Raw genomic sequence first — 21906 nt, 5'->3', positions numbered from 1 at the left:
ACGTACTCCACAAAGTTCCAATAAACATTTTTTTGCATTAATGAAACAGTCTCGTAATTCCATGAAAAACACAACCATTGAGTTAGTAAACCGAATTTTCTTGCAGCATCCGTTTTTTTTTTTTTTTTTGCATGCGATGTCCTGGTAAAAAAACAAAAACAAAAAAAAAAACAAAGTCCAGTGTTGACAAACTGATAGAGCTAGTGTGACCGTACCGTTAAAACGGGCAAGCGGCGAAAGAAAAATAAAATAAAAACGTGCCCTGGTTGCATACAGCGAATAAAATAAAGTGCAGAGCAAGAAAACCGACGTAATTAAGCACTGATAGAAACCGTTCACTTAACAGTCACATAAGCGTTCGCCAAGCGCTTCGTCGCGAGCACAATCCCACCGTCAGATAGAACGAGTCACGCCCAAGGTAGTCACGCCGGCGTGAGCGATGCGAACATATTTTTTTATTTTTATTTTTTCCCCATTGATGCGTCTCCGCCTGCAAATGTTTAATGATGATGATGATGATCATACCAGTGGCGACATCTTGTGGCGGCTTTGAGTACTAGGCGCTGCGCTCGTTCTTTGCTATGCGCACATGGAGAAACATGATGCCGTCGCGGTGTTTGCTATCACTCGTTATGCTCCTGATATAGAAAAAAACATCCGGTGCCCTTGTTAGCGCTACTATTACTAGATTTTGTTGCGTATTTCCTCAATAAGTGTTTCACAAGTTCCCATCAACTAGCAGTGCTCCACGAACCAGTTATACTTTATTTTGACAACTGAAACATGGGAACCACGACGTAACGAAATTTTCGGCTGCAAGTAGGACTTTGTTACATCGAGGTTCAACTGTACACAGTTGCCGGCCAAGTTTTCAGACACTCTAGGGACGACAAAAACGCCCAAAGAAATAAAAATTTAGCAGAAAAGATAGTGAACTCCTAACTGCCAGTGCGGTGAAGGTACGGGTCAGCAGTTCTGAAGGTTCACATGATTCTCACCACGTGTTCACTGAGCGACTGCCAGTGACCACTTTTATAACCTCAACATCCAATGGCTATACAGCCGTCGGCTCATAACAAAGAAACGTGCGGACTTGGACAAGTCAGGACGCGGGAGCAAACCCTGCTTGCTCGATCTATTATAATGCACCCATAAATTCAGGTGCTCTTATACGTTAGCTATATGGGGCGTGTCAGAAAAGTCCGAATAATCAAGCATGTCCAAAACAATCAGGGATTCAAATTTTTGGTCAGCTATACTGAAACTGGCCCGTAAGGTACGCCTTAGGTAGCAACCTTAACAGGGCACAGTGGTGGCAACACTCATAGTAACGTTAAAAAAGATCCAAGGAAGAAAAAAAAAGATGACATTTCTACTAACCTTCACTGGGCTCGGACCAATGGTCAGTCTTGTGCACGTCGTCCTTGGAGAGCCTGACATCATCGTGCTGCAAGGAGGCGCTTTTCCGCTCAGTCTGTGCTCCAGAGACCTTGTCATGGCCATCGTTGCTGCTGTCCTTGTTTGCTGACCTGACGTCAGAGTAAAAAGAGTGAAGATGATGGATCCCTTTCCACTAACACATTTTGTAGGGCGCCTAGAGGTTGATTCTCAACTCAAACCTAACCCCATCACTGATAACACAAGCAACAGAGCTCCACGCAGACTCCACCCAAAGAATGACAATGATGATGTGCAAATCAGTCCAACTAGCAACGAAGGTAGAGCTCGTCAAATTTCTATCTAAATGCTCCAAAGAACAGCGTGTCGCTGAAAAAGCATCAATAACAAACATACTCTATGTACTAGCAGTGGTACAGCTAGCTGGCATTTCTGCAGCATACAAAATTCGCAACCATCACAAATGAAAGGAAACACAAAATCTGTAAAGAATTCTATACCGGCTGGATTCTCTCCGGGCTGTTGACGAGCTCATTTTGGTCACTGTGGAGTTGCTGCCGCCACTGTTATTTCCACCAGAGGCAACGGCATTTGAGTTGGTCGATTTGGATGCTGTGGGACCACCGCTGGGTTGAGGCGAAGCTCTCGTCCCAGTCTCCACTTTCCTCTCCTTTTGGCCATCTCCACCTAGTAACCGGAAAACAATTGGGATATCCAAACCATCCCCAAACATGGTACGAACGACAGACTTAACATATCAAAGAGAGAAAGATGCAACAATAGCAGATAGCTTGAAAAGCAGTAGAGTTGTCATATAAACACTCCTTAATACAGCAGAATCCCGCCATGTTTTTCATGGGTCCATAAAAAAAAAAAAGAAGAGAGAGAGAGAGAGAGAGACTGGAAATAGCACAAATTGAAAAACGACAGTAGTGGCTAACTGAACACATTTATTGCAGCGCTAGCGCTTTAAAAAATCAAGCAAAGTTGTCTGCACCATTTTCTCGCCCCCGGTAGCACAACGAACTTTTCAAGCACTTGAGGTGCCGTATGGCTCTCGCGATCGTAGCAAACGTACCTCCTCAGAATGTCTAATGCCGCTACAGCTGACGTAAATGATGGCACTAGAGCGGCTCCCCCTGTCTCCTCTTATTTGTCGCCACTGCTTGCATCGACGCATTCGGCCACAATCTGGTCAATGGTCAAAAGCTCTAGGTGGCAACGGCATCATCAACAGAAATGTAATCGCTGCACACGACCCCGTTCAAGCCGAACTCTATGGTCACGTCAAGTTCTTAGTCCGTGGATCCGTCCGCCACGATTCCAGAGTCTGCTGTGCAGTCGAAACACTTTTCAAAACAGTTTATGACTGTTGCAACAGTGACAACGCTCCATGCCGTGGCCAAATAGTGCATGACATCCAGGATTGTAATGCTAGTCGGCTGCTGCCCACGGTCCACATAGGCCAGGAACCACTTCACAATGCACTTTCGGTAAAAGTGCTTCACGTTTTTGATAATGCCAGCATCCAAGGGTCATGTTGCCCAGAAGGTAAACCACACTGACGTTCCGCACCGACGTGGTATCCTTTGGATGCGCAAAGCAGTTGTCCAAAAAAAGGACTTTTCTGTCCTGACAGTCCATCTTCGAGTCCATGTACAACAAAAATTCTTCAAAAATTGCACACGTCATGACACCTTACTGTTATTTTTGTAGTGGCAGGACATGTATCAGATATTTTTCAGGCAATGAGGGTTGTGAAATTTTCCGATAATCCACGGCTTCATCATCTCTGAGCCATCCGAGTTGCAGCACAACAGCAGGGTGAGCCTAGCTGCATATGCTGCCGTGGCAAGCCTCGCCTTTAAGACTCAGCATCTTCGATGGCTGTACCTTGAAAAAAAAAAATGCCCGCTTCATGGGCATTGAAAAAGTCTGTAGGCTCACAGCCGTTGATAATGGCCGCCACGGACTCTTTCCAGTTGTCTATGGTAGCCGTGTCCACGCTTGCGGCCTCCCCGTTCATGGTTCAGTAGGAAATACCGTGTCTTCTCTTGAAGCGGTCGACCCATACGTTCGATGCAGTGCGATCGTCGATCCCAAGCTTGACTGCTATCTCCGGAGCTTTTCCGCACAAAATGGCGTCATCAAAATTCACACCTGCAGCTCTAGCTTGTCTAAACCATTTGAATCAACCTCACCAAGCTGCACGTGCCCCGCACTGCGGGCTTGCTTGCTTTTGATATCAAAGGATCGGGCGTTTGCTTCGATGTCGCTTTTGAGTGTTGATAAATGCGCAATCACCTGGAAAATAACATTAGTTGAATACTTGCAGTAGCGAAAATTTTTAAATGTGCTAAGTATGAGCCAACTGGCCCAAAGAGCTATTTTGATGGAATTATTAACGCTGAATTCGGTCAGGAAATGCGATAAAATTGACGAAATGCCCCCCGAAAAGAGGGAATTTGTTCAAAATTCCCGCGCGCCGCTGGCGTTGCAGCTGGCCGATCGCCGCCCCCTTGGGCTGGGTTTGAAACTGCTTGCTTTGTGCGGAATTTACACCATCTTAAAATGGCTTCGCTCAAGCGGACTGGCTGCGTGCGCTAGTTTTTCGAAGGCCGTTTATGATCGCTGATTAGCTCTCAAGTGAGTCTCTTACTGACTGGCATAATCAGCGCAACATTTTTTTCTTTGTTTTCCGTTCGCCGCCGTCGCTGCCTCTTTGTGCGTGTCTGCGTTTCACTCGTGCTTCTCGATGTACCTCTTTGTGCAGAACTTTTCCTTGCGATCGAGATGCCGGGAAACAGTAGATTGTAACCATGCACGCAACGAGCCTTTGGAAGCCATAAGAAACGGGCGTGGAACAAAGACCAGAAGACACCGGCCACAAGCGTGTCGTCGGAACCTGCATTACAGCCGATGCTAGACTTGTTAAATGTGCAGGGAACATCCACCACGCTGCCCGATAACATCGCGGGCTCAAATTACAGCTCGAATCACATCCCGGATCACGGTACACTTCGAGTTGATGCCGCCGCCGCCGCATAGTACTCTAAGGCGGAGCCGGCGCACTGTGCTGAGTGGTTGGCGCAACATCCGTTTTTTCAGGGAAGTCAGCGATCCAAAGCAAATTTCACCTTGCCATCAGCGCGGTATGCGACGCCAGTACAGAGTTCGTGATTGTGGACATAGAAGTGTCAGCGCGGCCATGCTCAGCACAAAAAAAAGTCTGCGTGAATAAATACTTGCTGTGCACCACCTTAAAATGAAAATGCATTGCAGAATATATCGTGGCATCTTCCCTGACTTGGCAAAATTTTTGATGGTTTCCCTGACATTCTCCCTATTTTTTCCGGTGCATGAAATTTCCCTGACAATTCCCGGTTTTCCCGGCTGCTAGACACCCTGACTTGTCTCACAAGGAAATCGCAAGAAAGAATAAACATGGGAAGAAAACTTAATGCTGCTGATGAGGATGGTGCAGCCTGCCCGAACACCCTCTGCCTGACGCAGTGCACGGGCCGCTAGATGTGCCAAGCCAAGCCAAATCAAGCCGCCTTAAAAGCAAACATAGCCATCGCCACTTGTCACCTAGGCCCGCTTGAGGAGCCAGTTCACGACGTAGCATACGGGAACGTGCCCGAAGTTGCGACACAACAGCGAGGTTTCTAATGCATGGAATCTTATGGGAGTCATACTGGGACTTGAACACAAGAATGTAGCAGCCAGAAAAAAAACAGCAGGGTTCTAGTGTATAAAAAAGAATGCAGTCACAAACTGCATCGCAGCCTCAAAATTCACAATGTAACTGCTTTACATCATTACTGAGTACTGCATAAATGTTATGCACTACACACTTGCAACAGCTATGAGTTTGTTCAATGGGATACCAGGAACAGCCTATGTCCCAACACTGATGAAATGAATATTACCGTGTGGCTAAAAGGACATCAAACGTTTTCACACATACCATACAAATGCTTTCGGGAACTAAAGACGGTGTATCTAAATCATGTTCTCATATGTCATGCAGATTTGTATGCACTGTTTTTATCAAAAAATGCCTTTAATCACTTTGATAAGGTGTCTGTATTTTGGTGTGCCCTTAAAAGACACTGTTGAGCACCACGTGACTGCCGCGACCAATCAGCGCCCAGCAGTGGCTCTGCAGAGGCCTTTGGAGGCCTTCGGATTTTCAACATTTGTGTGTTTATTTTTATTATAGACACGTGGTTTAGATGCAAGGAGTACTGCATTGAAACAAGCTTCCTGGTGGTACCAACCTTTTCGCGATCGGCAGAACGAGCGCGGAGTTATTCCGTTCGGAAAACAACCATTTTCACGGATATTTCGGCTAGACTTTTTGCTACCTGCGGTAGGAAAAGCAATGTTCTGGCTCACTTTAGGCCGTTTTTGTCAGAATTGTTTTGCACTGTGACTGAAAAGGTACTGTAGATTCCGAATCTGATCTTTTCTAAAATTTAATTACTGTATTTTCCGACGTGATTTTTTTTCAAAACTTTTGCTAGTGCGTCTTATACAACGGTGTGTCTTATATGCGCATTTGTTTTTCGTTTTAAATGCCAGAAGATGGCGACATCTGCGATTCTTGTCCACTCACACTGCCAAGACAAGCCAGGACAAGCCGACTCACTTTTCCACAGTCGCCATTTGCAACTTTGTTACATCGTGTGTGTTTTCGACTTCCTGCGTGTACTGCACGTGACTCTGCTACAGCATGCCACTGAAGTCGCACAAGAGCTACACAGCAGAGTTCAAGTTATGCGTTGTCGCGTACACTCTCAAACAAGGGAACCGGGCTGCAGGACGCAGTTTCGAAGTCACCAAGAAAATGATTCGCACGTGGCGGCAGTCGTCTGGCAAGCTACAAGCGATGAAAAGCGGGAAAAGGGCAGACCGTGGAAAGGAAGCGTGATGGCCTGAACTTGAAGGCCAGCTCCTCAAGTGGGCTCTTGAACAACGAGCTGACGGTAGGGCATTGTCGGCTGTGCAGTTGCGCTTAAAAGCCCGCGCACCGACCAATGAAATGGGTGCCACTGGCTTTGTTGGCGGGCCTTCATGGTGCTACAGATTTATGCGCCGCAAAACGTTGTCAGTTAGAGCGTGAACGACGATGTGCCACAGCTGCCAGACGACTTCACAAAAAAAAGTGGAGAAGTTTCAAGAATTTGTGAAGAGGAAGTTGAATATAGTAACATCACTGACAGCCACATTGTTACCATGGATGAAATGCCTTTAACGTTCAACATTCTTATGTCAAAAAGTGTCACGCAGAGAGGTGATAAGACATTGACAATCAGAACCACTAGGAACGAAAAGTCACATTTAACTGTTGTACTTGCGTGCTCTGCCGACGGTACAATGCTGTCGCCGATGATCGTTTTCAAAATAAAAACAATGCAAAAGAAAGCTTTCCGTTTGGCGTTGTTGTCGTAAGTAATGAGTAGGGCTGGATGGACGAAGTAATGAAGGAGTCTGGCTTGAGAAGTGCTTTTCTAAGCGCACGGGTGGATTTTTTCACGCCCAAAAGGGCTTTCTGGTCAAGGGCAGCATGCGGGCGCACTTGACAGATCGAACCCTTAAACGGACCAAGGCGAAGGAACTGCATTCCTACAATAATACTCGGTGGCATGACCAAGATTCTGCAGCTTCTGGATATTTCTGTGAACCGCAGCTTTAAAGCTGTTTTGCGGTGCACTTGGGAAGCATGGATGACTGAGGGTGAACATAGCTACACAGCAACTGGACGCATGAGGCGCGCTTCGTTTAGCAAAGTTATGAAGTGGGTCCGGGAGGTCTAGAGTTCAGTTACAGTGGGAACAATAACTGCAGGCTTCCGCAAGGCTGGCCTGCTAGCTTCATCGGCACCTGAGCAAGACGACGATTAGAGCAGCAATTCAGAGTCCGAAGAAGATGCCCCAGCAACGCTGCCGGCAGAAATCGGCAAAACTTTCTGATAGCGGCTCCGAAGATGAAACCTTTGAAGGCTTTGAGTGAAAATAAAGTGTTGCTGTTGTGCCGATGCGAGTTTTTTTGGAGCATGAGTATTGGCTCTCTTTTTTCGAACTTTTCGAGCCATGTAAGGAGTGTTCTTACATGGCACGGAGCATTTAGCGATGGTCGCGCAAGCATGTATCGTCGAGTCCCATTGCCCTAAATAGGTAAATTAAGGTGCGTCTTATGCAAGGGTGAGTCTTCAGGGTTCGTACAGGTGGCAAAGAAAAAAATACAAGGATATTCAAGGAATTTCAAGCCCTCATAGGAGGATTTTCAAGGCCCCCTTCGAGGGCTTAATTTTTTTTTTTCCATGTCAAAGATCTTCAAACAGTGCTCTCAAAACGTCTGAAATATTTATTCCACAAAGAAAAAAAAACATCACTACGCAGATTTGCTTCTATTGCACAGAAAAAAATTAAATATAGCTTCATAAAATATCACAGTGAAAGTTTGGTCATATCCCGCAGAAAAGTAAAAAATTAGTTTTATAAAATTGTTGGTTATTTCCTATACCTTCACAAAATATTGTCCACTGCTTCAACTGCACAAAACAAAAAAATCCTTAGGAAGCAGCTCCTCAGGGCTACTTCAGGGGAGCTCCAGCAGCTTTTGTTGAATTTGGAGCTTGATGGCGTGTAGCTCCTCACTCTTGTCTTTGGCCGCCTTTCTGAGGCTATTGGACTTTACAATGTGTGTCACATTGCCGCTTTTCATGTGACTTTTTAAAGCGGATTCACCCATGGCAGTCACATCCACAGTTTTACCGCAAAGCTTGCACTTAGCCCGATGCAGACTCGTATCAGGCGCAATCCACTGCTTGTATTCGTCATGGTGGAGCCACATAGCCTGAAACTTGCTCTTTCCGGGCATTGTGTCACGTATGAAAATATCACGTGCGCTGACAGGCAGAAGCCATGCTCATTCCAAAAATGCAAGCACTAGGGCAACGCCAGCGTAGACACGGCCGCACGGCTCGGTAAACCTATCTAAAAACGCTGGGCTCGGTGAGTGATGGCGGTGCGATAGCGATGGGACGACGCAGCCGCGCGCCCACTGCAGTGTTGCCGCCGCCTAACGAGAATGCGCTAAATAGGCTAAAAATCGATACGTTTCCTTCTCCGCAGTTCATTTAGAACTCAGTCAAGAATAAAAGTTTAGCAACAAAAACGTTTTCATGACGAAAAACACCAGTTCAAATTTAGTATTCAAGGAATTCAAGAATCTTCAAGGACCAGTCATAAATTCAAGGTTTTTAAGGGCCTTGAAAACAGACTTCCGTAATTCAATGGTATTCAAGGTTTTCAAGCACCTGTGCGCACCCTGGTCTTATATACCAACCTTTTCATTGAAAGACTGCATATATGGGGGGTGCATCTTATACACCGGAAAATACGATATTCGCAAGATTTTCACGATTTGATCCCTGCGTCCTACCTTAATAATGAACATCAGCCACCGTGCTATAAAAACTAGTACTCAGAGCTGCTAGATATAAAGAAAACAGCACACAAACTTACCGCTAGCAGAGGCCGTGGAGGTTGAAGCGCGCACTGGTGCCGCGGGAGCACGATCAGACGTCTTGGCCTGAGTGGAGCCAGGTGTTCGCCCCTAAGGCGAACAAGCAAGCAATGAAGCTTCAGTCTATACCAATAAATGAACCACCGCTAGCAAATTAGGAAATGCATTAAGTTCCAAATCTACATCTCAGTTCCACTACTAATATACTCTCATCAGCGGCTTAGGCCCTCTAAAGGAAAATGACCCCCCTCTCCCTCCCCCAACATACACATCCCGCCACCCCAACAAACTTTTCTCTTTAACAGCTATACACTTCTTACTACCAGCAAAATTGAAAGCTGCGCATCACAGTTTGACAAAGCAGGCATCGGGAGGGTGCAGCTGGTCACTGCCTGTAACTGCGTCAACTGGTACAATAATCCAGTAAAGAGAAACAACAAAACACCATGAATTGTAGTAACTACAAACGGTATGCTAGCAGATGAATATGTAAACTCAGTTTCACAGACATCTATTTCACAATTTCACTGACAAAACTGCAATTCCAACTTCATCTTCTAGAATTTAGATTGCATATGCAATCAGTCATAAGATGTAATGCAGACTAGTACATTTACTAAGCATGGATATTCTAAATTTCAAACAAGAATCGAATATGTTTGCTATTCAAATCATATTAAAAAAATTGATAATCGGAATTTTCCAAGCAGTCAAAAATCACCGAACACACCAAAAATTTTCAAATTCACCGCAGTTTCACTGCACTGTGCGCTTTACTGCGATGCTTGACTGCATTTACTATGCAGTGAAGCACCCTCAAAACACAACGTGGCCTTCCTATAAAGAAGGACCTTCCCCTTTAAAACGACCTTAAGCACCTGATGAAACCAGTAAAAAGCGTGCCGTCATCACTTCGGTTCCATCTCCAATGTATGCACCCATCGCGAAGGTGTTCTTCAGATAAGACTACCGTGATGTAAATGGTTTTCGGCAGTTTTTGCGGCCCATTCGATAATTCGAGCTTTTGGTTAATTCCAGAATTTTTTCTGATTCCTTGAAGGCCAAACTGAGCAATATGTTGACTCTAAACAGTTTCATGCAGGTCCTTCCTGTACAAAGAACTGGTTATACGGAATCCCGGAAGATGCTATACGGAATCCCGGAAGATGCTATACGGAAGATGTTATACGGAAGATGCACTACTTAGAAAGATTTCTTTAGTTTTACAATACATTGCGTGCTTATGTACAGTCACGAGGTTTACGGGCGTGAACACGGCAGCAAATGGTAGACAGTCTTGCGCCCTCCTTCTGGTTGCGGCCGTGGTTTTCACTGCAGTGCCTGCTTCGGGCAAACAGAGGAACACACCTAACTTTCCACTCTGCTTCTGCTTCTCGATAGCACGCACATGTTAGCAATAAAAGTGCAGAGACTACAGAAAGGCAAAAGCCAAAGCTGAAATTTCAGTATCAGTGCTTTCTCCAGTGTTACACAGAGGGCAAAACACCTGCCGACGAAAAGGGCGCTACTCAACTCCATTGTTTCGTCACTGAAGGAGTAGACACAAGGACAAGCTGCAAGCATACATATAAATGTGTGCTGTACACATTACATCTATAGCTGCAGAGATGATGGTGACGAGTTATCGTTTCTTGTCCCATGAACTTATTTCAGAACCTGCCTTGCTTTTTGTCATGAAGCATGACCAAATTCAATAAAACATGGTTTCTCCTTCTGTACAGTTTCCTTATGTACACGCATACAAAAGTATGAAACAAAAGCATTTACAAAGATTCCACATCCAAAAACATGGGACAAAAAGGAAAATAACATTATTAATTTTAATTTGACATTAGTTACGTTTATCCAATGGAAATGAGTAGGAAGAACTGAGACAGGCCTAAAAGCTTGCTCATAGTAGACCTGCAAGTACAAAGCATTCAGTCAGGATGACTTTAGTTAAAAATCATTTCGTTGCTTGTGCACAGAACGTAGAAAACAATTTTTGAATTCTGTTAAAATGCTACGAAGCTGTGCCTACGCTTCAATACATGTGTTGGCGTGCAAAAATAGTACTGCGAGAAGGCAATGCAAAAGTACAAAAGTAAAGGCGAAAATGAGTTGAGCAGCAAATTTGCATATTGCGACTCCGTGGAATGCGGAGAGAAATTTCCCAACAAAGCTTGAAGCCTAATGGTGCACTTTCCTCAATATAATTTGTCGGAAAGGTTTGCAAAGCAGATAGCACAGGTTCAGAAAAATGTAAAAATATAATAGGTAAAAAAAGAAAAAAAAAAGAAGAGTAATTAATATTTCCGAGCCCACTTTTTGAGAAGCCCTAAAATATGTTATTCATTTCTTCAGACTGGCAAATTTTGATCAATACTATTCTTCAGCAAATTTGGTTTCTTTGGTTTATGGCGTTTAACGTCCCAAAGCGACTCAAGCTATGAGAGACGCCATAGAGGAGAGCTCCAAATTTTCGAACACCTGTCAGCATATTCTTAATATATGATAAGGCATGCCCTTTACTGTATTTCAAGTAGCCTTGGGATTTTAGATTTATAATTTCCGATGCTATGCAATCAACAGACTTTGTGATATGCCTCCCGTCAAGTTAGATGACCAGCAGTTCATCTGGGAGGACCCCCCATTCTACATTTTAAAGAAAAATTACAATTTGTACATTTTTTAAATCTTTCCTAATACAGCAAAACCCCGCAGCCCCCTTCGAAACAAACACGAGTGCTGTCTTCCTCTATTTATACGCACCAACAAGGTATCACATAAAAACAAAAGCCTAAGGTCACTGACCTCTTTGTTGTCCTTCACATGAAATTCATGCTCTGGGATCAGGTCAGGCTTCTTGTTCTTCAACTGGCCAGAGTACCTGCAAATCAACAAACAAAATATTGTCAGCGGCTGTGAACCTCTACAGAATTCAAAACAGTTTTCAAGATGGCTGAAAAATTCAGGTAACGGAGTGTAAACACTGTGCGCAACACGACTGCCAAAAAGCAGACACGACCTACCCTGTGGCAAGGACGAAAAGGTCTGGCCTTTTGTCCTTCTCTTCTTGGCGTATCTTCTCAATGCGCCGCTCAAGCGCCTGGCCCAGGTTGGTCATTACAGGAAAGTGAGGTAGAACCTTGGTGAGCACAATCAAGCTGTTCCGGATCTGGACGTAGTCGCCGGACTCCAGGCAAATCACAAGTGCCTGCACAGGAAGAACATAAATGCCTCGGTCGCTGGACATATATTTAGCCGTTAGGTGGTATTAAATTACAGCAGCAGGTTAACTAATGTCATGAATTATACACCACCAGCACTCTGTAACATAAAAACTAAAAAAAGAAAACTCACTGGTAGCAGGCACAGGATGAGACCTTCAGCAAAGGAATGCATTACACACCATCTTTCAGTCATCTCAGATCTTAGAAATGTCTACCCAAACCTTCAACCCACAGAGCGTCTTAGCATTTCTCCAACGCTGAACATGCGCTCGGCAAGGCTGGAAGCGCACCTGTGAACAGTGCTCTGGCAGCAGAGCTTCATAGGCACGAACCGACGTGGCGGCTATGCTGACAAGGGGCGCTAAAATTAGTTTGGTTCGGTTTATTTCTATCGAAATGTATGATATATCGAACTAATTCCCGTTTTTTTTTGCAAGTTTGATATATGCAGGTTTGACTGTAATAGGGGGGGGGGGTTGACGTCTTAAAGCAACTTAGGCTACAGGAGGTGCCATAGTGGAGGGCTACGGAAATTTCGACTATCTGGGGTTCTTTAGCATGCACGGACATCACACAATGAATTAGGATATTATCATATGAGCCGAGGCGGGGAAGACAATCCTACCATTTGTTAGGAGGCGGCAAACAGCTGAACCAGGGCATGATGCACATGAGCAACGGATAAATGCATCTCGCTCGCCGCGATGACGAATAAAAAGGGGAATGTGCGACGGCTGGAAAAGACAACGGCATCGTGAGCCGCCGCCTTATAGATGGCTCGACGCAGAAGGCTGAGCGCCATGGCATTTCTGTCGCTACCGTTACTACACCGGGCCGGAGAAGGGCCGACACGATGTGAAAAAGGTAGCTTTGTACATAAAGGCAGACCAACGCAACCCCTGCTCTTCCATTGGAATCTTTATGTGTTACTTTGCGACAGCTGTCAGCATGTGGCCTTTTTGCTTATTGCACACGGACTAATTTTGTACTCGTTTGTTCTCACTTGGCAGAGCAAAACGCAGCTTTATATTTCCTTTGTTGTGCAAGATGCGCCGAGGTGTATCTCGAATGATCTCAAGCACTCGTGTCTCTTTCCACAATGCTCCAGGTTGCTCTGGTCATCTTTTGCATCTTTATCTAGATGCTTCTTCACAGACTTTAAACTGAGCGCTGGCGAGTGCAACGGCCATTCTCAGTTCGACGACCGACGAGCATGATTGCTGCTTTCGACGCCGCCGCACTGCTTAATTCTTTTGAGTGTGCAAGTCAGCCCAATAAAATTTCATTGCAATGCTGGTCCATTCATTCTAGTCACTACCAAATGACATCACTATCAACAGGATGGGCTTGTCAATACAAGGAGCTAAGCTAAACACCAATTACCCACTTTACTCAAATGCCACACAAGAAAGAGTCTTAAAATCGTAGCAAATAGCAATCATAAGCAATCTCCCAACCCCAGCAATCCCTCTCGAACCTTAAGCCAACAAACATGATTCCAACATTGCTCCAAGACCAGTTTCGCAGTCTTTGCTCTATGCAAAGAGAGCTTCACACAGAAACCAGTGCACCTTGTCTATACAGCCGAGACTGATAAAAAAAAAAATAATAAAAAATGCATGCACACCTACTGCAGCATAAGGGAGGATGTGGGTCTTAAAATAATCTCCTTTATTACTTGTTCAATCTGAATGAAACTTTTCAGTCTTGATCCGTTTTTCATGCTGATTTCAAAACTTTACTTGTATTTTTGATAGCTACATTGGTTCAGGGACTGCAGCAGATTCAAAAAATAATTAAAGGGTACTTCTTACGGGGCTTTTTGGAAATTTTACCTAGCCAAACACAAAAAAATAATTGCATAGACTCAATGCCAAAGACATGCTCTAGGGGATGACACTATTTTTATTAATTTGAAAGCATCTAATAGGCAAGGAAACGGACCAACTCTTAATACATCCACTTTTCTCTTTCATTTTCTTCCGACACTGAGGAAAATGAAACTTTATTTGAAGTCGGTCACACTGCCATCTGCTTTTCTGGTTGCCAAATGTGCCTATTCACTTGCATACTGGATGCACTCACATAAGCAGACCTCAGTCCTTAAAAATCTACTATCCCCCCCCCCCCCCTACACACACACACTTAAAACTGTCCTTCGGTTTCAAGTCCTTCTTTTGAACACGACACTGCTGTTATGCAGGAAAGCCAGAGTCCGATGCACCAGTCATCGTGCAATGACAGTTTGTGACGGCTTTTCTGTGGCCCCCTTTACTGCTGAGGGTGACGCAGAACCCGACTGCGCTCAATTTTAACCGACTTCATATATACCAGTAACAGAATAATTTTTCCTACAACCAGCTGAGGCTTTTCCAAAAGCACCGTCAGCTGCAGCTTTGATGCGACCCTGAACTCCAACGGCACTGCTGCCTCACAGCGAGGGACACAAGCGGACCGAGCTCCAACGCTTCGGTCTGGACCACGGAGCGGCACGTGAGGGTGCGCCCAGCGCACCTCCCTTTTCGACACCTCGTGAGAGGTGCTGCTTGGCATGCACCTTGTGGAATGGCACACTACCAGTGAGTGGTGCGCTGCCAAAATGCCAGAGGACAGCACCTTGCTGCAAGAAGCGAGTTTCTCGGTGGGTACATCATATTCACACTTCTGGGTTACAGAGAAGCTGATCCGTTGGCACATTTTACATAGGATTATCGACATATTGAACTATTTCGTGAACCCGTTTAAATTCAGTATACCCAGGTTAGACTAATTGCCAACGAAGAATTTACTGCACTATTTAAGCATTAAATAAGCTGAAGGAAGAGCTGACATCATCCTTTCTTTTTCTTCACTGTCTCATCTTTCTTGAAGCATTCAACAGCGGCTGCTATTTTTTCATTTTTGCTCCCGATCTTTCTCTGAGTGCTTGAAAGGTGCCCTGCCGGTGCCTTGGAGGTGCCTTGGAGCAAAAAACTGTTACCTACTGCATAAGCAGGAACACCACGAGCATTTTCATTAACCACAGACAACGCACACTGCACCGAGATCTGGCTACGTCCGCGCCATGATAATAAGCGTTGTGATGCAGCCCCGGTGTTTTTAAGCCTCAAATCAACGAGCGGCTGCACTTCATGTACATGCGCCGTTTAGTTGCTGATAATGACATGTGACAAATCTCTGGTCATGTTACATCTGCGCTAGTACAGGCTCAGTGGTGCCCTTAATGTTCGAGACCGGCAATAAAGATTCCTCCATAAAAAGAGAATGCTCCCGCAAGACGGCTTTCTCGCAGTTCTCTGCGATAATGCGAAGAACCCATTATGTGGAGCTGCGCTCTCTTGCGTTCCTTGACAGTGTCATCGCGACACCCTATAAGCGTTGTTACAATTGGTCGCAGTGACTCGCGGTAGCTGTGAAAGTTATTCTGGCCTAAAGGACACTAGAAATAGTTCATCTTAATTTTTTTCTTCTTTTAAATATAATATTGTTCAGTTATCAGAAAATTTTAAACGAATTTACCGTCACGGCAGTCTACTTGGTTGGCTGGCCTACGAGGTTTAACGTCCTAAAGCGACTCAGGCTATGAGACGCCGCAGTTGTGGACTCCAGAAAATTTCGACCTCCTAGGTTTCTTTAGCGTGCACTGACATCGCACAGCACACAGGCGCCCAGCTTTTTTGCCTCCATCAAAAAGCAGCCGCCACGGCCGGGATTCGATCCTGCATCCTTGGGCACTGCAGTCGAGCGCCCTAGCTACTACGCCACCGCGGCAGGGTATGCAGTATACCAAACAAGTCTCAAGATACAGAGGGGAAAATGCTTCAATCAAGTCATAATGAAGTCTCATATTATAGTGCACTTTGAGGTGAATGCAAGACAAAGCACAACAATCAGAGCTATTTATATAAAAAGAAAAAATTTTCAGCGCTCATGTTTTAGTGTGGCCCGAATGAAAAGGCATAAGAATCCAAGCCACCAGAAGTACCTTTGTGATCTTGAAATGCCACTTGTGGCAGACATGTCTGTAATTTTCGTAGTCCACATGGTCAGTGGCGATGTCCGAGGATTGGCTGGCACCACGAAACTTTGTCATAAACCCTGGGAAGTTGGCACACTCCTGCAAATGCAAGTCTGACGTGAGGTTTTCTGCTTGGCTCCGAAAGCCACGACGACTTCATTCAACTTGCAACAAACCATGCAGCAAAAATAACAAAAATATAGTAAAAACAGCTGAGAGTGATAAGATACCACGAAATCGGGCGGATTCACAGATTCACACCTTGTCGAAGATAGCCTTGTCACTGTGCCAACGCATCACGGTTTCCAGCATGGAGCAGAGGAAGCGACCATACCGGTTGGCCTCATTTTCTGTGCAGGCAGTTACTGTGTATGTGATGTCACAGAAGATCTGCAAGCAGAAACAGGTGAACCCAAGCGTCTTTAAAGTGTTGCACACACCACTGGCTGTGAAAGCCTTCTTGTCATCTCAGAATCGCATCGACATCTGCTAGAAAACATGGCCAACACGTTACAGCAATCCCAGAAGCTTCGCAGTTGGTGGCAAGTTTCATCCTCATGCCAGAATCAAGCCAACTCGGGAAATGCAGGAGTTTGATCATGCAGCATTGCGCTGCTTACATGGTCAATCCTGGATATATCAAATTGTTGCTTATATCGAATTGTCATAATATCCCTTTAAAAAATCCGAAGCAAAAGTATGACAGTGTTTTTCTTTGTTCAGCAGAGCATTCCATATAACAGGGCACCATGCCCCTGCAAGAGAGTCTCCACATAACAGAAGTCCTTGATTAGGGATTGGTTAGGGGAGCAGTCCCTTTGATTAGGGATGTGGGGAGCACTTGAGGGTGGCCTTTTGTCTGGCGTGCTTATTTTTAAGGTTACACTGCTGCTATATAGGGAAGCCCATGCTAAATGCACCATTCGTTCTACAGTGAAGCCAGCACTGCATACCAGAAAGCTTGCAGCAGGCTCCTACCTAAACCCAAAGCGGCTTTGATGCAGGGTAGGCCTAGCAACACCAAAAGAGTGGTTTGCTGGTACAAAGACTGGCAGCAGCATGTCGCTGCAGGAAGTGCACCACAAGCATGGGCGCACCACGTTCAGGGTTCGTACAGGTGGCAAAGAAAAAAATTCAAGGATATTCAAGGAATTTCAAGCCCCCATAGGAGGATTTTCAAGGCTTCCTTCGAGGGCTTAATTTTTTTTCCATGTCAAAGATCTTCAAACAGTGCTCTCAAAACATCTGAAATATTTATTCCACAAACATCACTACGCAGATTTGCTTCTATTGCACAGAAAAAAATTAAATATAGCTTCATAAAATATCACAATGAAAGTTTGCTCATATCCCGCAGAAAAGTAAAAAATTAGTTTTATAAAATTGGTGGTTATTTCCTATACCCTCACAAAATATTGTTCACTGCTTCAACTGCACAAAACAAAAAAATCTTTAGGAAGCAGCTCCTCAGGGCTACTTCAGGGGAGCTCCAGCAGCTTTTGTTGAATTTGGAGCTTGATGGCATGTAGCTCTACCGCGACCGGCGTCAGGTACCTTTTCAACGCGCTCCCTTGCGCTACCTTCATTGCGCCAATATGCTTGCCGCTTTTCATGTGACTTTTTAAAGCGGATTCACCCATGGCAGTCACATCCACAGTTTTACCGCAAAGCTTGCACTTAGCCTGATGCAGACTCGTTGTATCAGGCGCAATCCACTGCTTGTATTCGTCATGGTGGAGCCACATAGCCTGAAACTTGCTCTTTCCGGGCATTGTGTCACATATGAAAATATCACGTGCGCTGACAGGCAGAAGCCATGCTCATTCCAAAAATGCAAGCACTAGGGCAACGCCAGCGTAGACACGGCCGCACGGCTCGGTAAACCTATCTATAAACGTTGGGCTCGGGGAGTGATGGCGATGCGATAGCGATGGGACGACGCAGCCGCGCGCCCACTGCAGTGTTGCCAGCCGCCTAACGAGAATGCGCTAAATAGGCTAAAAATCGATACGTTTCCTTCCCCGCAGTTCATTCAGAACTCAGTCAAGAATAAAAATTTAGCAACAAAAACGTTTTCATGACGAAAAACACCAGTTCAAATTTAGTATTCAAGGAATTCAAGAATCTTCAAGGACCAGTCATAAATTCAAGGTTTTTAAGGGCCTTGAAAACAGACTTACGTAATTCAATGGTATTCAAGGTTTTCAAGCACCTGTGCGCACCCTGCACGTTATTTTTGTATGCATAAGCTCATACGGAGCTTGGCCAAGCTACGCAGTGCAGTTCAAATAATCAGAAAGTTCGAACTATTCAGGTTTAAATTAGCAGGCTTTCACTACCTGCACAACCGCTACCATTACCTAGACACAAAGCTCACCTTGTCATAGCAGATGAGGGTAGAGAAGTTTGGCGTCTTCAGGATGTGAATCAAGTGAACGAATTTCGCACAGTACAAGGCATCCAGTGCCGTGAAAGTGCAGCGTGGAAACACACACAGTTGCAGGAACTGCATGATCGTTTCATTCTTAGACGACCCTGCATGCAAAGATGACAAGAGACAAAATGAACCGCGATTGGACACGCAATTTCCACAACACAAGATTTCCACCACTGCTCTCTCACATTAGTTTCCAAGAAAGATCAAGCTACCTATTGAAAAAGCCCCGAAGATGACCTGAAACATTTGCCATACAATCCCTGCTGCAGTGTCTTTCAGCAAAATCCTTTGCTGCACCAATGGAAACCTCTTGTTAGAGGTGAAAAATATGCTTGCACTGACAAATGCACTTGTCAAAACCAAGAAGCTATATGTGTCAAGGAGGAGACAGCTGCGTGCTGTCAGATGACAGATGAGACGGATGACGTGCTCCACCTGCAATTTCCTTTTATACGTACCTCTGTCACACTAGCAGGTTTAATGCCATTTGAATCGTTCTGTTTGTTTCACTGCTACACAGCAACATAAAATGTCATTTGCAAATGATGGCAACTACCATCAACAAAAAATATATATATATTGCAGTTATGGAACATCAGTGCGTATAAAAGGCGTTTGTAATAATTAAGTAGCATTTTAAAGAGAATTAAGACATTTCTGTAAGTTAATTCAAATGATAAACCTTATTTCCAGCTCTACTTCAGCACCTCAGCCATCAAAATCCAAGCAAAGCAGAGTCACCCACAAATCCAATACTAAATGTAAACGAACAATATGGCTGACACAGCGCGGAGACTCACGGAGACATGTAGAGCATGCAATTGACCTCCAAAAGATTAAATGCTCAGTTACACCCCTAAATATTTCCCAGATAAATGCATGGGGAGAAGCAGCCAGCAAAAACGACAGAACCCAAAATGATTGCGAGTCACTGGCACGACAGGGCCACTGCTGTGACCGGGTACCAGAGCCTGCAATGCGAATAGCTCTGAACCTAAATTAAAATTTTTTAAAACACACTCAAGAAACAATTTTCAACTTTGACCGCGCACAAAACATTTTTTCGTGTTTCTTGTTTCCGCTGCGCATCTGGCTTGAAGAGTACACATTCAATTTGCGAATGAGGAAAACATTCTCGCTTTGGAGTGGAATAATACAGCGATTCCAAAATCTATTCTATTCCCTTGGCAATGACGTCAAAGTAGCGTATGAGGCGACGACTACGTGAACTTGTGACGTCCTGCAATGCAATCTTATTATGCACAGATTCAAATTTTAACCGGCCAATGGCAGAGAAGGCTATGAATAGTTTTCAGATGAAACAGAATTGTTACATTATTCTAACCTTGGTTTCATCTCAGATGCAGACCCTTGTGAGTTTGTCAAGTAAAATTACTCTGTTACAAACGGCTCTCGGCACTTCTTTCAGCCCCATTTTTGTGCTTTTAGTCAATTTGGACACAGTCCCTTGAAAGCTGAATTAACGAGAGTTCAGTGTGTTTAGCAGCGATATGACGACTTCACATGGTTTCGTGCAGTTCCTTTCTGTGCAAAAAATCAGTATGCGGAATCCTGCATAAAAGTTATGCTGAATTTTTAGGTAGAGTATACACTTCTGTGCAATTTTGGTTTAATTTTATTTGCAAATAACATGTGAACTCTGAAACAGACAATGAGCAATGTTTGCTGCTTTTATATTTTCTTCACCGATGAGATATTTGAGATTCAAAGGCATTTTTTCCCCTATATTCATATTAGATTCGTATTCAAAAGTTTCAATAATCACACAGCCCTTAAAGAATCAGTAACACTGGCTTAAACAAGAAAGTATCAAAAAAGTATCGCCTACACTGTAATCCTTGTACTGTAACTATCTAGCCACATGCTAAAACTTTTTTGTGATCAGTGTTCCTTCTATTGTATCAGCAAACAAAGAAGCAAAAATGTAATCTTACTCCCTTATTACCTTGAAATCTAATTGATATACCAAAAAAAGTGATGCATAATTGAAATAAGGAGAGAAACTCATTAGCACTGTGCATTCTCATTGCATTAAGTCCAAAAGTAAAGAAATTCCAAGAGCCCTGTCCCCCCTTTGCAGTCCCAAACGTTTTTCCGCTTCGCGGCTGTTCTATTTTGCCCATTTTCGGGGCCACGGAAGGAAACAAACAAATGGGCAAGAACATTTCCACAAATGTTTATTTTTGTGATTTCTCTTGAATCCTGAATCCCTTAGGGTATGGTATCGGTGGAAGCATTCCCTTGGGTGCAGGCCGGGATTTTGAGGACGTTTGGCAGAAGAACACTGTCTCCATCCAGCCCCCTTTGGTTTTGTGGTCGCTGCAAACCGCGCAGTCCTTGCTGCTTCGGCCTGGGAGCATGTACATGAAATGACTAGCCTTTCCTCACAATCCAAACAAGCAGATGGGCCGTTTTTTAGTGCAGGCCCTCATATTCGCGCCCAGCTGTTCAATTAGGTTACGGCGGTACTGAAGATGTCGCTGCTCCTTTAGGCCCCGTTTGAGCTGCTGCAGTCGCATCAAAATAAGGCTGTTTATAGTTACTATAGAGACCTCCAAGAGCCAGGAAAACAGCTTCCTCCACCTTTCCATGGTCTTGCGAGTAGAGGAATAGCTGGCACAATGGTGGTCAGCCCTGTCAACTGCTCCCATGTTTTCTGTGTAGTCATAGATAACAACTGGCTTTTGAAGAGTAGATTTCCTGCCTCCTGCTTTTGTTCATGTTTTTTCTTTCACTGATGCATTGCGAGCCGAAGCCAGCATCGTAACTTGACGTTTGTCCTGCCTGGCAAGCGCCATGTATGAATTTCCTTAGCAGTAAGCTGCCACTTTTCTTTTCTCCAGTTTTTTTTTTTTTTTTTTTTTTTTTTTTTTTTTATAGTTGCGGCACGCTCTTCTGCAGTAATTCTTCTGCTAGAATTAGAGAAGTATAAAACCGGTCTGCATAAAGGTGGTAACCACTTCCCAGCGTCGCTAGCTGCAGTTTCTCTAGCAGGTGCAAAGCAATCTTGCATGTGAATGGGAGCTCCGGACAGCAGAGGCTGTCAGCCATCGTGCTTCCACAATAAGGCTCTATTGCAGAATATAGCCTGTTTGGCAATCGGCAAGTGCATACACCCGCATGTCCCATTTCATTGGCTTCTGTGGATTATAACACTTGAACGAAATTCGCCCCTTGAAGCCGACAGTGCTCTCGCCGATACAAAGTTTTGGCCTGGCACTGAAAATCTCTCTACATTTTCCATTAATGTAGTGAACAATGTC

At 44.5% G+C, this 21906-nt stretch overlaps 1 protein-coding gene across 5 annotated transcripts in view; it reads right to left on the bottom strand.

The window, feature by feature from the left end:
• Positions 1-21906, bottom strand: part of tho2 (THO complex subunit 2-like protein) — a 76974-nt gene that overhangs the window by 6649 nt on the left and 48419 nt on the right. For 4 of the 5 annotated variants that reach the window (XM_084601619.1, XM_084601621.1, XM_084601622.1 and 1 more), the window contains exons 25-32: positions 18563-18720; positions 16447-16575; positions 16153-16284; positions 11967-12151; positions 11749-11824; positions 8934-9024; positions 1899-2085; positions 1381-1529 (exon numbers count right to left, since the gene is read on the bottom strand). In XM_084601619.1, the coding sequence (XP_084457745.1) occupies positions 1381-1529; positions 1899-2085; positions 8934-9024; positions 11749-11824; positions 11967-12151; positions 16153-16284; positions 16447-16575; positions 18563-18720 (1107 nt within the window). The remainder of the gene's footprint in view (positions 1-1380; positions 1530-1898; positions 2086-8933; positions 9025-11748; positions 11825-11966; positions 12152-16152; positions 16285-16446; positions 16576-18562; positions 18721-21906) is intronic. The other variant, XM_084601620.1, reaches the window with a different exon arrangement.

The sequence above is a fragment of the Amblyomma maculatum genome, chromosome 4 (assembly GCF_055883805.1).
Source record: "Amblyomma maculatum isolate TAMU_Amacu chromosome 4, ASM5588380v1, whole genome shotgun sequence".
NCBI classification, from domain to species: domain Eukaryota; kingdom Metazoa; phylum Arthropoda; class Arachnida; order Ixodida; family Ixodidae; genus Amblyomma; species Amblyomma maculatum.
Note: the sequence above shows the minus strand (reverse complement) of the source record. Positions and strands in the feature narration are given on the sequence as shown.